The sequence below is a fragment of the Astatotilapia calliptera genome, chromosome 23, assembly GCF_900246225.1.
Source record: "Astatotilapia calliptera chromosome 23, fAstCal1.2, whole genome shotgun sequence".
NCBI classification, from domain to species: Eukaryota; Metazoa; Chordata; class Actinopteri; order Cichliformes; family Cichlidae; genus Astatotilapia; species Astatotilapia calliptera.
Window position 1 is genome coordinate 41,357,826 of NC_039323.1, and position 16,346 is coordinate 41,374,171.

The 16,346-nt window shown below is 42.8% G+C and overlaps 1 protein-coding gene across 13 annotated transcripts in view; it reads left to right on the forward strand.

Annotated features, from left to right (window-relative positions):
* The window catches only part of dmd (dystrophin), a 287,948-nt gene that overhangs the window by 269,847 nt on the left and 1,755 nt on the right, over positions 1-16,346 (forward strand). For 11 of the 13 annotated variants that reach the window (XM_026159166.1, XM_026159168.1, XM_026159169.1 and 8 more), the window contains 6 exons: positions 221-286; positions 3,869-3,934; positions 6,837-6,995; positions 7,793-8,036; positions 12,747-12,861; positions 13,097-13,186. In XM_026159166.1, coding sequence (XP_026014951.1) covers positions 221-286; positions 3,869-3,934; positions 6,837-6,995; positions 7,793-8,036; positions 12,747-12,861; positions 13,097-13,186 — 740 coding nt within the window. Of the gene's footprint in view, positions 1-220; positions 287-3,868; positions 3,935-6,836; positions 6,996-7,792; positions 8,037-12,746; positions 12,862-13,096; positions 13,187-13,484; positions 13,511-16,346 lie in introns of all 13 variants that reach the window. The other 2 variants (XM_026159172.1, XM_026159171.1) reach the window with 2 other exon arrangements.

Here is a 16,346-nt window from a genome sequence, read left to right on the forward strand (position 1 = left end):
GAAGTCCAAGTGCAGCTGTAAGACACGTAGTTACAGAACGTTTCACACAAACCTGCTCCTGGTGCTGTCGCTGCCTCCACTGCTCCGCTATGAATTCATGCAGCGCGTGTGTAAGTGTGTGTGTGTGTGTGTGTGTGTGCGTGTGTGTGTCTGTGAGAGAGAGTTGTGATTAATGGGTTGGATTCATGAGCTCTCTCCTTGTTTCTGCTTCTCCTGGCAGGCCTGGATCTTCCCCTCAGCTCTCACATGACGACACGCACACGCGGATCGAGCACTATGCCAACCGGTAACATGACTGCAAACAGCAGTAGATTTATGTTTGTAATGTTTTGGGGGTTTTTGCATATTTGTTACAGTTACATGTTCGAATCATCAACCACATTTTAATGCTAGAGAAAGATAACCTGAGTAAATATAAAATGCAATCTTTGAATTACAATTTCAAATAAAGAAAAAAGCTTTTCAGAGCCTCCTGCCTCTATGTGAGATGCTAATCCCCCCTAAACCTAATAACTGGTTGTGCTGCTCTTAGCAGCGAGAACTGTAATTAAGCATTTGCAGTAACTGGTAAGGAGGCTTCCACTGGCCCACTCTTCTTTTCAGAATTATTCTAATTCAGCTGCATCGGAGGGTCACAGGGCCAACACACTCAGACAAGACAGATCCACACCCACCTTTGCACCTATGGCGCGTTAACCTAGCCCTGTTAAGTGCATGTCTTTGGACTGTGGAAGGAATTTGGAGTAATTTAAGCAGATGTAGGAGGTGCATCCAAACACCACACAGAAAGTCTCCTGCCAAATTGCCAGATAGTGGATTTGAACCCAGGACCTGCTGCGAGGCAACAGTACAGCTTCCATCAAAAACATTGTTTCCAAACAGTCTTTGCCTTTTGCCTCGTCAGGAGAAAGAATTAGTTGGATGTGCAACCAGCTTTGACAGGGAGGCATTTCCATAGAAAAAAAAATCCATGCAATGCATAATTCTAACCATACGCACACAGTACATTAGCAGAGAACTGTGACCACAGGAAAAATGCAAAAACAGAGGTAAGCAGGGGAGATAGTGGCTCACAGCTGGGTGTAAACACACAACATTTCCATTTCTTTTGCAATTTTCCAGTAGCTTCACAAACTGGTGAATGAACTCTTTTAAGTTTCAAATAAACGTGAAGTGAAAGTCCAACCGCTCAGTGTCCTCGTCAGCCAGGCTAGTTACCATGATTGCTGCAGAAGCACTAAACTACTGTGAACTGAATAAACTGAGTTTGCACTGCAAACTGTAATACGGCCAATTAAGTTTTTCATTCTACCAAACTGTATAGCTTAGTGCAAGTTGTAGTTGAGGGGTCTCGTTTGAATGCAGCTGACCTGGGTCTGGACCCCCCAATGATTCAACGAGGGAGGGCATCTATTTTTTCACATGAGGCCAAGCAGCTGGGCAGCTTTTTTCCCTTTACAAATGAAATCATGCTGCTCTGTCTTTACTCTGGTTATCTTTCTGATACACTGCTCATGCTGGATATCTATACTAAAAAGGACTGGTTAATGTGTTAGCAAATAAAGGATGCCATATATTTTAATGTAAAGGAAAAACGATCGACCTACAGAGGGCTGAATTGAAAGACACCCCAAAAATCGAGTGAACGAACGATGCAACAGGCTCGTCCATTGTGCCGATATTTCAGTGCAGCCGTTCAGAATGTGGAAGAGTAGTCTGTAAGCCCCCCGTGTGCCACTATAATCAGAGAACAGACGGTGTCCTGGGTGATCTCCTCCCAGATCTGGTCCAAGGCGTTACTGATTTTCCTGCACGAATGAAACCGAAACATAGTGTCCCAGAGCTGTTCCACTGGATTTAGGACAGGCGAGGGGCAGTCAGTGGTGTGGACCCTTTCATCCTACAGGAAGTACCTGCACACTACATGAGGCCAGGCGTTGTCACGCACTGGGAACGAACCCAGGACCACCTGCACCAGGATAGGATCTGATAATGGGTCCGAGGTTTTCGATCCGATGCCTAAGGGCAGTCACGGTGCTGTAGAGGTTCATTGTCCCTCCATGGATCGGCCTCCGCAGACCATCACTGATCCACCACAAACCCAAGCATGAACGATGTTACGGGCAGCGTGATGTTCTCTGCAGAACAGTCATTTTGACTCATGTGACTTGAAATTATTATTTTGGGGGAAAATGCTAAAGCAAAGCATTTTCTGTGCCCCTCCCCCACTGTGCTCATGCAAACATTTAGTCACAGAGGACAGTTTTTCCTGTCCTCACTGGATTGTGGGATTGCTGGAGCTTTCTCTCTTTCTGATGTAAGGTACCTTCACATACCTGTTGGCTCCACGTACATTCTGCACGTCCCACGAGCAGATGCTCAGTGATTTACACCTGAAGCCTGCTGCCGTCTTTAGGTCCTAAATGTGTCACCTTCTCATCGACCTGGACCTGAAGAGTGATGACTTTTCACTGATGTCGTCACCAAACACGTCTCCTTTTCAAAGACGTGTCAATTTCATACAATAATGACTTTGTATTTAAGTTCAGGTCATGAGTCACTGCGAACAGTCCTTACAGCCCGGAGTCTTTGTGCTTTTAATGCCAAGTATGCTCAAGTTGTTTTCAGTTAGTCATGGTCTAACTAAGCTCACGATCAAGACTGAATCTGACTGAAGTACAAACTAAATCTACATCTCCATAAACTAATATTATATCCATGTAATACTCTCCAGTACTGGACTCTGGGCAAAGGCCATTAATATAGTCAGTTAGAACTTATTGCTTACATGTTAATTTAGTTTGCAGCTAACTGCTCCCACTAACCCACTGCTGAGGGACTAGAAGAAGTTAAATTAAACAATGACTCAATCAGGCAGCTGGTCAGTTGCATTTTAGTCAGTCGGGAGCTGTTGGCTTTCCTCTGGTGTGAGCCAAACGTTAAGCCAAGGCTAAGTATTTGATCTCTGCCAGGGTTCTGACACGTCTCACTGTTGCTTTAGGCTAACACAAACAAGCCCAGCGCTTTCAGCCTGTTAGGCCCAGATCGGCACAGAAAACATCCAGCAGCTGATTAAAGCTGGTGGTAGGGTGCAGAAATAACATGGGTTAAGCCTTTAGTGAGCTGATGGTTCCCAAGCCATGAGGTTATCTGTTAATTGTAACAACACCAGCCTTAGTCGTCAGTCTGTCACAGTCCGTCCGGAGAGGAGAGGAGGGGGAAGAATGGAATGTCAGTGTCAGTGTTACAAATGTGTCTATTTAATCTATTAATGAAAGTTTCAAGAAATGACTTCTTCTACTCGTGTCCAGTCCCAGTTGATCAAAATGTTCATCACATGTCACACGTAACATGGTTACTATGCCAGAGGAGGGTCTTTCTTTGGGACGTTTGGCTTTTATTTCTCTGCAATGAGCTTGGGTGAAAGTCTTTAAGGCAGCACTATCCTTAGGAATATGTTGTTGTTCATTCTGAACATTTCTGTTAATACTTTTGTATGAAGTGGTCTGTACGTTGGAAACAGAAGGTCCTTGCAGTAAATGCTTAGCTTGGCATGGCTGAAGCTTTTCCCATGTGATATGCTGAAATCTGCTGGGCTCTGCCATTAATTCCCTGTAGCGTCTAACATTCATCTGCAAAGGACAAAATAATGACAACATATGGCAAACACTGGGGAAAAACAATGATATTTTATATTTTAAACCAGTTTCCCAGTAAAATGAGTTTTTCCCTGTCGAACTAAATGTTCTTGAGTACTCTGAAAACTCTCAGTGACATGAAAGGTTTAGCATTGTGTGTCCTTCTCATCTGCTAATTGTTCAACCATTTGGTTTGGGGACTGACTGTTCTGTTTCTTCCCCCTCTGCAGGTTAGCAGAAATGGAGAATCGTAATGGCTCTTATCTCACTGACAGTATCTCACCCAATGAGAGCATGTGAGAACCGCTTTTTGTCTGTGTCTTGTTCTGCCAAACCCTTCTCACTCACTTACTGCCTTGATGTCTGTGAACTGGCTCTGTCTTCTTTGTTTCCATTGGCTGGTTTTTGTATATGTCAGTGACTGTGCTGAGTTTCCTGGATCCAGGTGTTATTCTCGTGTGCATCATCACAGCCACACAAACGTAGCTGTAGTGCAGTTGGTGGTTTCGATGATCATGTTGTCCTGAGGGATATAATGTTTTTGTCTGTTATCATGATTCTTTCTCCTTCACAGTCCCGTCAGATTTCTTACCAAAAACAGCATCATCCCAACAACTTTCTAGACTTGAGTCTAAACAAATTTACTTATTTAAACAAAATAAACAGCAAGGCACAGAGAGAGGAGCAGACGGTCCGTCCACGTTGGCTGCCTTGCAGTCAAAATGAAGGCCTTGGCGTGCTTAATCATTACTCTTTTCCATTTCTGTTTACGTTTTATTAACTTACTGTTCTAGCAGTAAACTGTGCCCTACCTCCACAACCTCTACACAAGACATAAACATACCCACACTCTTAAATGTCCAAGTATGACAGGAGCATGTTTATGCATTAATACATCAGTAAAAGTTTGTATGTTTTCAAAGTCCTCACAGCAACGACAAAACTTGTAGTGGTTACTTTCTCTGCTCTGATTGGCAGGACTGAATATTCAAAAGTGGCTACATTTTAATGAGAAAGCTAAACGCAAAATCTTAAATGGTCAGTTGCCCCAATATGTGGTGACAGTAGCCACCTCAGGAAATATAGATCCAGCACATAGTGTTATAATATTCAGCCAAACAAGTCCTGAAAGAGGTCAATGGCACCAGGATGGCATCAGCTACAGCAGCGGTGCCTTTGTGTCACGGACAGTTTAATGTCAGAAGATATTTTCACGGCCTTTAAGGCGTGGCGCACGATCGCACCAAAATAAAACTATACAGAAACTGGTATTTTGTAAATATAATAATAAACGTGAATTCACTGTGTAACTGTGTAACTTTATTAGCAGCGTCCTCTAGAAATGCACCAACAACACTGAGAGTAACATCCTCCTCTCTGCCCCTTAATGCTCTGTGGTCGCTATGGTAACATGTAAAAATGTCTTTCAAAATAAGATGCACAAACTACAACACGGGAAAAGACCCGGGGGAACCGAGTTAACGATTAAAACCCTGAAAACGATAAATTTCACACCCGAGCCTCGACTCTCACAGCCTGGTACCAAACGACTAGCAGACCGTGGCCCGGGGGTCGGGGACCGCTGGGCTACAGGTTCCTCTTTCTTCCAAATACAAACACACGTACAGTGAAATCAAAGAGGCAGGGTCATAATGAAGACTTATAAAGCACTTTTCTACTTGATCTGAGAACTCAAAGTGCTTTACACAACTTGTACATTCACACAAGCACTTTTTGCTGTGCTATTCAATGACACAACCACAGGGGCTCATGAGGCTATGTTTAAGTTTGGAGGTAGCAAAAGGGTGAGAAACAACAGATAAATGATGTTGTGTTGATTGTGGTTATTCTTTCTGAATAACTGATACTGCTATAACTATATTGACACAGAGGCACAGTATTAAACACCCTCACACCTGTTTAGCATAAAGCTTAGAATCAGATCACAGATCACCTGTAGCATTAAAGCTGGTGTGTGTGTGTGTGGGGGGGGGGGGGGGAAACCAGCCATTTTTAAAGGTAACTAAGCAGAGGTGGGAAGTTACAAAGTACAAATATTTTGTTACTGTATTTGAATAGAATTTTCAGATTTCTGTACTTTTCTTGAGTATTTATTTTTCTGACAGCTTTTGGCTTTTACTCCCCACATTTGCATTTTTACTTTTGGTTCAGTGGCATCAGTTAGTGTTTATACTCGGGGGGTTAAAGAGGGGCGGAACGAATGCTGCACTCGAGCATAAAGGCAGTAAAGTCTGTTAAACCTTTAGATCATTTCTATTAGTTTAACAGACATCAGGAAATAAAGAGTTTGGCACAGAGTGTGTTGCTAGCTAGAAGTCCAGATTTCCAGGGAGAATAAAGAAAAGGATGTGAGATGATTTCACTTGGAGATGAAGATGTATGGAAGACAGGACAGGCAGAAGAAGAGAAGTTAGGTGGTTTTACCTGGTACCAGATTTAAAGCTAAGGACTACTCAGTATAGGATAACTTATTGTTCCTTTTGTGCGTCTTTACCTTACTTGTTGTAACAATAATGGAACAATAGTCTTGTTCTAGTAGTGTTCTTACCTTTGAAAGTGGGCTTTAACCACTTTCAAAAAAAAAGTTGCAGCCCTGTTAGTTCCTTGACAAACACCAACATTTAAAAGTAGTCCAGCACACATGGAAATTGAACTAAGGCTAAGTTCAAAAACAGCTTCGGGCTTCACATCCACATAAAGTGCAATATGGAGTTTGGTTGATGAGGTGTGGTCCATGAATAAAAAGTTTAAAGACAGCTGAGAGTCCACTTTACCCGAAGTGGATTTCACTTTCAAATCAGCAGTCATGTTGAAGGTGAAGCACATATCCCATAATATTCATGGTAGCAGTGCAGTGAGCGCCATAGCTAAAAACCTGACCTATTTAAATGCTCCTGAATCTTCAGGCCACAGAACTCATTGCTCAGAGCTGGCAGCGTGTGACCAGTCCAGTGTTCCTGACAGGAGATTGCTCTGGCCCTCTCTCTGTCTCCATGCGCTTCATGTTTCTTTCTTTTGTGGTGCTGTTGTGTTTAGCTGCTGCTCTTTCATTCAATTGCTTTTCTTTTTCCTTCATTTTCCGTGCGTGTGTGTGTGTCTGTGTGTACGTGCACTGGCATCTCTGTTGCTATGTGTGTGCATCATTGGTGGGTATGTTTGACGTGTGTGTGTCTGCAGCGATGACGAGCACATGTTGATCCAGCACTACTGCCAGTCTCTGAACCAAGGCTCTCCTCTCAGCCAGCCCCGCAGCCCCGCCCAGATCCTCATCTCCATGGAGACAGAGGAGAAGGGAGAGCTGGAGAGGGTCCTTAATGACCTGGAGCAGGAGAACAGGTCAGTGGATCCTGTTACTGTGCCTCACACTCCAGTCTACACAACTCAGCTTTGAATCTGAAAGCGGTCACATGACACATTTAACGGACTTTAGATTTGACCACAAGGGTCGACTAGAAAATCCAGATCTAGTCAGGGGACAAAACAACAAGTAACTGTCCCTGACGAGCATTAAGAACTGTTTCTTGGGTTTTTTCTTTTTGCTTTGCTCCAAAACTTAACCTTTGCTGCCTGAATCATCATCCTGTCTCTTTAACTTTATTTAAACTGAACTAACGCGCCATAAGTCATACGTAATGTAAATATGACCAATTATACAATGATGGCACAACTTTAAATCATTCATGAACACTAAGAAATGATTCAAGTCTTCTGTCGGTTGAAAGGACAGTCTGTAAAATGCGATGCCCACATCATACTCATTTATTCCTTTTCCACAGCAGACACAAGTGTGGCTTCATTTATAATAAGATTGTGATACTTCTTATTTTTATTAAAATAAAAATAAGAAGTCTTGTTCTTTTGCTTCTGCCTTCACCTCGCTAGCTTTAACAAATCGTTCCCATAGCTTCATGGTATGGCTCATCAACTCATCCTCTGTACCTACTATAGCTCTGCACATCACCCTTGTTCTTGAAATTGCTTCCTTTTCCATTGCTCAGGCTTCGTCTTACTCTTCAGGATTGTGTTAAATAATCTGGTTGAAAGGTTCACTGCCCTCATTCGAATCCATCTGTTCCTGGCCCACTACCAGAGCTTGTAGTAGGAAGTGACCTCATTTCTGTTCATCTGTGCAGGAAACTGCAAGCAGAGTACGACCGTCTGAAGAAGACACACGACAGAAAGGGTCTTTCCCCACTGCCATCGCCCCCGGAGATGCTACCAGTGTCACCACAGTGCACACGTGATGCTGAGCTTATCGCTGAGGCTAAGTTGCTACGGCAACATAAAGGCCGTCTAGAGGCCCGGATGCAGATACTGGAGGACCACAACAAACAGCTGGAGTCCCAGCTTCACAGACTGAGACAGCTCCTGGAGCAGGTATGCACACACTCCAGTTCACGCATCCTGATTTTACTTTAACCACACTCCAAGTTCCACATTTCTGTGTTACCATTCTCTACCCAGTGGTGTTGGGTTCTGGGTCGGCCCAAGTTTACGTTCCAGTGGATAAAAAGGAAGTCAAGGAAATGGTCGGGTGTGTAGGACGAGTATGGAAATAATGCTCTGCATCTGGCTGTGATGCAGGGTTGCCTTCACAATGTCAGAGTCCTTCTCACAGAGTCCAACATTGATGCTGAGACTGTCGAACTCGGCAGTCAGTCACCATCGCATTATGTGCCATAAAGGCAAAGAAAATGCTGCTGCCATTTTTGAGTTGTTCCTCCAGCGTAGGGCTGGGCCATATTATACCGTTCACGGTAATACCGGTATAATGTTAGGCAACGATAGGAAAATGAAATATCGCGATAGAATGGGAGTAAAACGCGCATGCGCAGTGCCTTTGTTTTCATACGCACATGGCCGATTGTTGAGTGAAACAGATGAACCAGAATTGGTTTGTAAAAATGGTGCAACTTCCGTGATGTGGAACTGGTTTGGTGTTTGTCCGTCAGATACACGACAAAGCACATTTTTTTGCAGAACATGCAAGCGGCCGTCGTTATTGTCGTATTTGTCGGACTAAGATGCCCTTAAATCTGGGAGTAATCTGGGTCCTAAACTCCGTATCTTCAGGTCAAACGAACACTGCAGCATCACTGAGAGTTAAAAACTGTCTAAATTCTTTCATCTTTAATAAAACGATCAGCGTTGCTGCTTTACCAGGTGTAACTATGAAGTTTAACTTCCAGGCATCCATGAAAACAAAAGTTATTACATTTAACGGAGTTAGAAGTTAGCAGGAAGCTAGCGGAAGTTAGCTCGCTAGTTTCGCTAGTTACCTAAGCATGATATAGCATGTTCTGACTGAGAGATTTCTGAAAAAATCAAACGTACAGCTCTGCTATCACTTCCAACATAAATGAAGACGGGAAACTAAACAGCAGTGACGTTTGTAGGGTTACTGAAGTTGGGCTAGCTGCTATATAATGATGTGCTACGTGATCGCTAGCGACACAGCTATGTTAGCATAACATAAACAGGGAAGCTGGAGGACCAACACTAACACTTTTCCACTTATAAAAGTTAACGTGAAGGTTCCTGATGGTTAGAGACAAATGTAATCGCATGGCAGGATGCTGTAAACGGACCAAACTTCAGTCAGGAGAACAACTGAGATAATCCATCCACAATACGAGGTTAGTCATTAATATACTGCAACAACATGGGAATAGAGCAGCTGCCAGAGAATTCAACATTAATGAATCAATGGTACAGAAGTGGAGGAAGCAAGAAGAATGAGTTTAATAAAGTTTGATTTATCTGACTGCTTTGTTTCGCTTAATGTGCCTTATAATCCCGTGCACCTTATGGTCCGAAAAATACGTACTGCACACTGCAGTTTAATGTTGCAAAGCACCTCTTTTTAACTTCAGTGGATATTATACATGGTTATGCTCAGGATATGTCAGCCCATTTCTACTGGAAATGCCTTTTGGTTAAACTTTCAGCAAGGAATTTGCATTTGCACTGTTACATTTTTATAAAGCTTTAATGTACATAAAAACCAGCTTCTTGTTTAAGTGAAAATAAATGGAAGGTTGTCTTTTTGCGCTAGTAATGTTGTGGAGTTGTATTTTGTCTCGCATCAATTATATCGTCAGTTATATCGTTATCGCAAATTTTCAAATATATATCGTGATAAATATTTTTGGCCATATCGCCCTGCTCTACTCCAGCGTATGCCTGAATATCCTCTGGACAAAGCTGACAGCAGAGGGAACACAGTTCTACTCCTGGCCTATGTGAAGGCAAACGCAAGCCTGTGCTGTTGTGAGGGGCGGGGCTCACCTGGGAGTAATCAGGGTATCATATTTCAGCCACCAGGTTGCATCCAAGCAGTTGCCTTCTAGTTATGCTTTGCAAAGAGAGCCCATAAAAACATCGCTGCCGCCACTGTGGGCGTCTACTGTGCCACAAGTGCTCATCAAGTTTGATCTGAACAAGCCGGTGAGAGTGTGCGACATCTGCGTGTGTCAGAACGCTGTGGTATGGATGTCTTTCGACCTCTGGCAATTATTCAAGCACGCCAGGCGAAGGGACATCAGTAGCAGGACATGTTAGCAAGAGAATCGCAGACATTTACAGACCATTATCTCTATACTGTTCCAGTTTCTGAAAACTATTAATCTTTGTGTTTGTGTTTTTTGGAATGGTGTCTGTCATCCAAACGGTTCAGTTTCGGTCTGACCAGACTGTGTTCTCGCAGTATTTCACAGGCTTGTCTAAATGTTGTTTAGCAAACATGGACTCCTGCATTTTAGACATTCATCCAGCTGATGGCTTTCTGGGGGCAAATGAATAAAATAAATTAAAATCAATCATTCTGAGACCCAAACTCTTTACCTGAGGGGATACTGTACAGTTTTTGACTTTGGATCTCTTATCTTGTATATCGTATTGTCTACTTGCTGTTTATTGAGGTTTTCTTGCTAATAGTTTGACTGATTTATGGCCTGATTCATAAACTTTTTGTTTTGTGAATACCATCGTTTTACCATTTCCTGTGAGTATAGTGTATTTATGTTTTGTAATCAGGGTTTGGTTCTTTCCCTCCTTGCGCTGCGTTTTAAGCTCTATTAATCTTGATTGTTCTGCCTTCCTTTTATATGCGTTTTTTTTTTTTTTGTTTGGGTTCTCACCAGTTTGAACAATGCTTGAAAGAGGAGCATGATCAGATAAATCAATAGAACCAGTGAAACCACTGGATATTCTGTGGCGCTCTCCTTTTAGCACAAAGAAATAGGGTTAGGGGTTAGGGATAGGGTTGCCAAGTCCAAGAAGACCATTAAAAGGATCGATCCTTTCAGTAAATTTAAAGTTTCCAGCACGGTGGCACGGTGGTTAGCACTGTTGCCTCACAGCAAGAAGGTCCTGAGTTCAGTTCCACCATCAGGCCGGGGTCTTTCTGTGTGGAGTTTGCATGTTCTCCCCGTGTTTGCGTGGGCTCCCTCTGGGTACTCCAGCTTCCTCCCACCGTCCAAAGACATGCAGCTTGTGGGGATAGGTTAATTGAGTAATCCAAATTGTCCATGGAGGAATGAATGTGAGCATGAATGGTTGTCTGTCCCTGTGTGTTGGCCCTGCGACAGACTGGCGACCAGTCCAGGGTGTACCCCGCCTCTCGCCCTATGACCGCTGGGATAGGCTCCAGCACCCCCCGCGACCCTGAAAAGGAGAAGCGGAAGCGAATGGATGGATGAAAATTTATTGTTGTTTTGAATTTTCAAATCCATATAAATTGGACTATGTTCAGAGACATCTAATGTCCTAATTCTTCATGAGCTTGTATCTCTATACTGCATAATATCCTTATTAAACATAAAAAGTCTTAAGTAGGATGAGTGAGATGTTGAGACAAAAGGACAATCTCTAACTTTTGGATGTCTGCTAATTTTTTCCATACAGTGAGCTCCTGTTTTTTAATTCAATTCTGAAAGCGCTTTCTGTCTCACATTCACACAGTATCTTGCCCAAGGATATTTGGCATATCTCTATATTTCCAAGTGGAAATGCAAATCTTCTTGATTCCATACTCTAACACGGCAAAAATGAGCAGCGAAAAAGCCAAAAAACACAAACCCAATCTGCAGGTTCACAGTTTGGGGAGCGGATAATCCTTCTGGCATCTCTGCTGGAATATTTTAACTGAACATCTTATGCCTGATCTTTTCATCTCGCAGTAGATGAAGGGAAAAAACTTTTTTCTTCTTCACCTACCTTTTATATCTGGTCTTTCTACCCTCCCTCTGTTTCTGGGCGTCACATCTTCTGAGAGGCATCTGGCCACACCCACTGAGACATCCAATCACGTTGTTGCGCTGAACTGCAAAGACACGAAGTTGAACGCAATAGATGTTAACCCATCTGTTCCCTTCTGGTCAGCTGACTTAGTCTCCAGCTTTCCTTTGAAGTTCAGTAAACTCTGGTGTGGTTTCTTCTTTTCTCTGCTTCTGAAGCTCACTCTTCTCCTTGGTCCACTCTTCTTCCACTCTGTTTTTATTTCTTCTTTACTTGCTTGGATCTAATCACCATTTTCTTGATGGAAACCCTCAGCAGGTGAAGGTGTTTCTGAATATTTCTTATTGTTTGTATTTGGAAAAACTAAGGCCCACACATGTATGCTAGCCTATTGTTAGTCCTTGTTAGGTAGTATTCCCTAAGATGTTTAGGAATACTACCTAACAAGGTAAAAGACAGTTAAACTTTACTGGATTTGATCAAGTGAGTTTAGACTATTCTTCAATATCTACTGATGATAAAATGCTCTTAAGCTGGGCGTCAATTCCAAGTAGCACAAGATACTGATGGTCTCTGATTTTCATCAGTGAGCAAAGAGCTGAGAATAAGCAGGGTGCACGCGTCTCTGCTCTGTCGTATTACTGCCAGTTTCTTGTTTTGTTTGTGTTGTACTCGACATATTGGGGTTTTTTTATCTTTATCTCTTTATAGAAAAAAACCTACGTTACCTCAACTTGCACGTTATTTTATACTGTAAATGTATCTGTATTTATGACTGACTCTAAGCTCTGCACAACAGTGTACAAACAGCAAATAAAAGATGCTGTCCTTATGTCATGTGTGCCTCAGACGGATTCCAAGGTAAACGGCACAGCTCTGTCCTCGCCATCCACCTCCTCTCAGCGTTCCGACTCCTCTCTCCCTCTGCTGCGTGTGGCTGCCAGCCAAACTACTGATACAATGGGTAAAAACACCCACACATCCATTTATATTCTTTAATTTGCATCCACCCTTTGTGACGCATAGACGATATAAATAGATTTCTAGTACCTGTAGATGTACCTTGGACATCGGTTTACATGAGACAACACACACGCTAAAGACTTGCATGTGTGTTTCATGCTGTGTGTGTGCGTACGTGTGTTCGGGTCAGTACTCGTCCAACTATCCTTAAACGCTTTGTTTCTTTTCTGTTTCAGGTGATGATGAGCTGTCCAGCCCATCCCAAGATGCAGCTGGGCTGGAGGAAGTGATGGAACAGCTCAACAACTCTTTCCCTCAAAGTCAGGGTATGAAATAATTCACCTCTTCTGCAGCAAGATGCCTCCTTTTACTGAAACTAAACATCTCATTTATATGAATAACTATGCTGTGATTGATGTAGTGCTCAGGTTATGGGTTTCAAACACTCTTCTGCTTTGTTGAAGAGTTCCTTTCAATTACATACTTATATCAAACTTTATCATAGCTGTAATTCATCATTTCAGTGTCACCTTCAAGCGTCTTTCTTCCTCTCTGTTACCAACACAAGATGATTTTACCTTCTTTCTTGTCTTTTCTTTCTTTCCTCCTTTTTACATGAGCTAGAAGGGAGAAAGGCACACCCATGAGAGGTTAGTGGCTTACCTTCCTCTTTCCTTCCCCACTCTACTGTTGCACGCTTCTGTTACTGCTGTATCAGTACCATGTTTGCAACACTTTTTGCCCTAAAAAATTATGGTTTAAATGTCATCTGGAACAGAGCCGAGCTCTTAATAGAAGTCTAACAGCTGAAGAAATTATTCGGAAATTTGGGCATATTATGGCAGAGTGGAGATGACATGGTGCAGTGATGCTGTGGGAAAATGTAAATATCTATCCTCTTTTGCTTTTGCTTTCATTTCCTTCCCCCCTTTTCTGTCGCACCACAGCAGTGCTGGACTGGTAATCTGGCATACTGGGCCACTGGCCCTACAAGCACTGACAATGAAAATGAACTAATGAGTACAACCAGCCCTTTCTCTACCTTCGCTGTGCACTCACGCGCCTTGTAGAACAGAGAAAAAGAAAACTGCAGCAAAATGTCGAATTAACCAACATCTTAGCTGTCAGGGCTGCTGATGCACCGCCAACAGGAAGCTACTGTTGCTTAGGCTCTGGGGTTCAACTTCTGACCAGTATGTAGTCAGGGTCTGTATTTTCTGCACTATAAGGTGCACTTAAAATCCTTTCATTTTCTCAAAAATCAGCAGTGCTCCTTATGTATGAATTCTGGTTGTGCTTACTGACCTGGAACCGATTTTATGTGCACGGCACTCAGAAATCTGTCAAAATGTTTTAGTACGACTTTGCTAAGCTACGAAGCCGCACCGCTGGATGGATTGTTGGAGCATTACGGCTACCGTAGTCAAGAGCCTCACGGAGGAATCTGGGTCCTAAACTCCGTCTGTTTCATGTCCCAAAGCCAAACGAACACTCGGCATCACTGAGAGTTACAAAACTGTCTAAATTCTTTCATCTTTAATAAAATGATCAGCGTTGCTGCTTTACCAGGTGTAACAATTAAGTTGTACATGCAGGCATCCATGAAAACAGAGTTTATTAAATTTAACGGAGTTACCAGTTAGCAGGAAGTTAGCTCGCTAGTTTCCACCTAAACATGATATAGCATGTTCTGACTGAGAGATTTCTGAACAATTAAAACATACAGCTCTGTTATCACTTCCAGCATAAATGAAGACAGAAAACTAAACAGCAGTGACGTTTGTAGGGTTACTGAAGTTGGGCTAGCTGCTATATAATGACACAGCTATGTTAGCATAGCATAAACACAGCGAAGCTGGAGGATGAACGCTAACTTTTTTCCACTCGATAAAAGTTAACGTGAGGGTTCCCGATGGTTAGAGACAAATGCAATCGCATGGCAGGATGCTGTAAACGGACCAAACGTCAGTCAGGAGAATAACTGAGATAATCCATCCACAATACGAGGTTAGTCATTAATATACTGCAACAACAGGGGAATAGAGCAGCTGCCAGAGAATTTAACATTAATGAATCAATGGTACAGAAGTGGAGGAAGCAAGAAGAATGAGTTGAGTAAAGTTTGACTTATCTGACTGTTTTGTTTCGCTAATGCGCCTGATAATCCGGTGAGCCTTATTTATGTGAACAGACCCGTTCATCGACAGTGCGCCTTATGGTCCGAAAAATACCGTGTCAGGTGTGACAGAACCAGGACACACTGGCTACTGGAACAAGAAGGCACGAGTAGACAAGGAATGTCTTCTGTCTTTCTCCCCTCACCCCAACCGGTTGCGGCAGATGGCCCCGCCCCTCCCTGAGCCTGTTCCTGCTGGAGGGAGTTTTTCCTTCTCTCTGTCACCAGAGTGCTTAAGGGGGTCATATGATTGTTGGGTCCATATGTATTGTTGTAGGGTCTACCTTACAATATAAAGCGCCTTGAGGCGACTGTTGTTGTGAATTGGCGCTGTACATAAAATGTAATTGAACTGAATGAGAATATGGGGCTTTTTGAATGCTACTAACAAGTAATTCCAGCGACAGAGATACATGAAGAGGATATGGGATCTATGGAGTCTTGGAAATCCAACATTTACACTTCTGGTGAAACAACTAGTAGCTTTGTTCCAACATCTGGAAGAAGTAACTACTATCACAACTAGAGATCGACGAGGTACAAAACAAATGCTACAGCAAGGTGGAGCCAGGACATTAGGTCATTGGTGAGATGTCATTATCCCCACCCTCCATGATTGGGTACCAAGCACCACAACTGATGTGTTAATAGCACTGAGTGTGAGCTGTGACTGTTAATCATAAGCATAGGAAAAAAAAGTGCTTTTTTGAATGAGACATGAGCATAAAACCCTCTTAAGTTCTGCGCGAGAGTAGAAAATGTACTAATCATGGCAGCACAGGAACACGTGCCAAGTGCAAGTGGCTGTCCCAGTGCGTGTCCCAGTCCAGCCTGCACCATGGCGCCTGTTTTCACGATAGGCAGTGGAATTAGTGCTCCAATGTAAAGTCGGTGCTATGTGTTTACGTAATGGCTGCATATACAAGATGACACTGTGACTGCTTTGTTGCAGCCTTTTAGCAGCTTCAGTTTGTTAATTGATTTGTTTAAGAACTGAAACTTGTGGGTTTAGAATCTGATTGAGTTTCCAGTGTGGTGGCCTCAGTGCCTCTGTGGAGGTCATGGGAGCTTTAAAAATGTGCTGTATCGCTTATCAGTTAGTTTGTTTTCAAACATGCGCATGTTCAGATGTGTTTTTCAGACACACGCCTCTCCATTTTCAGATGAGATCATTAAAGTTGGTGCATTGAGCTGTATATTTAGTACACTTAATAAACGGGTTCAAAAATTTGTACGATTTAATTCATCCTTTTTTTTCGACCTCTCGTAACCTCATAAATTCAGGAGCTAGCAACATAAATGTTCCACAT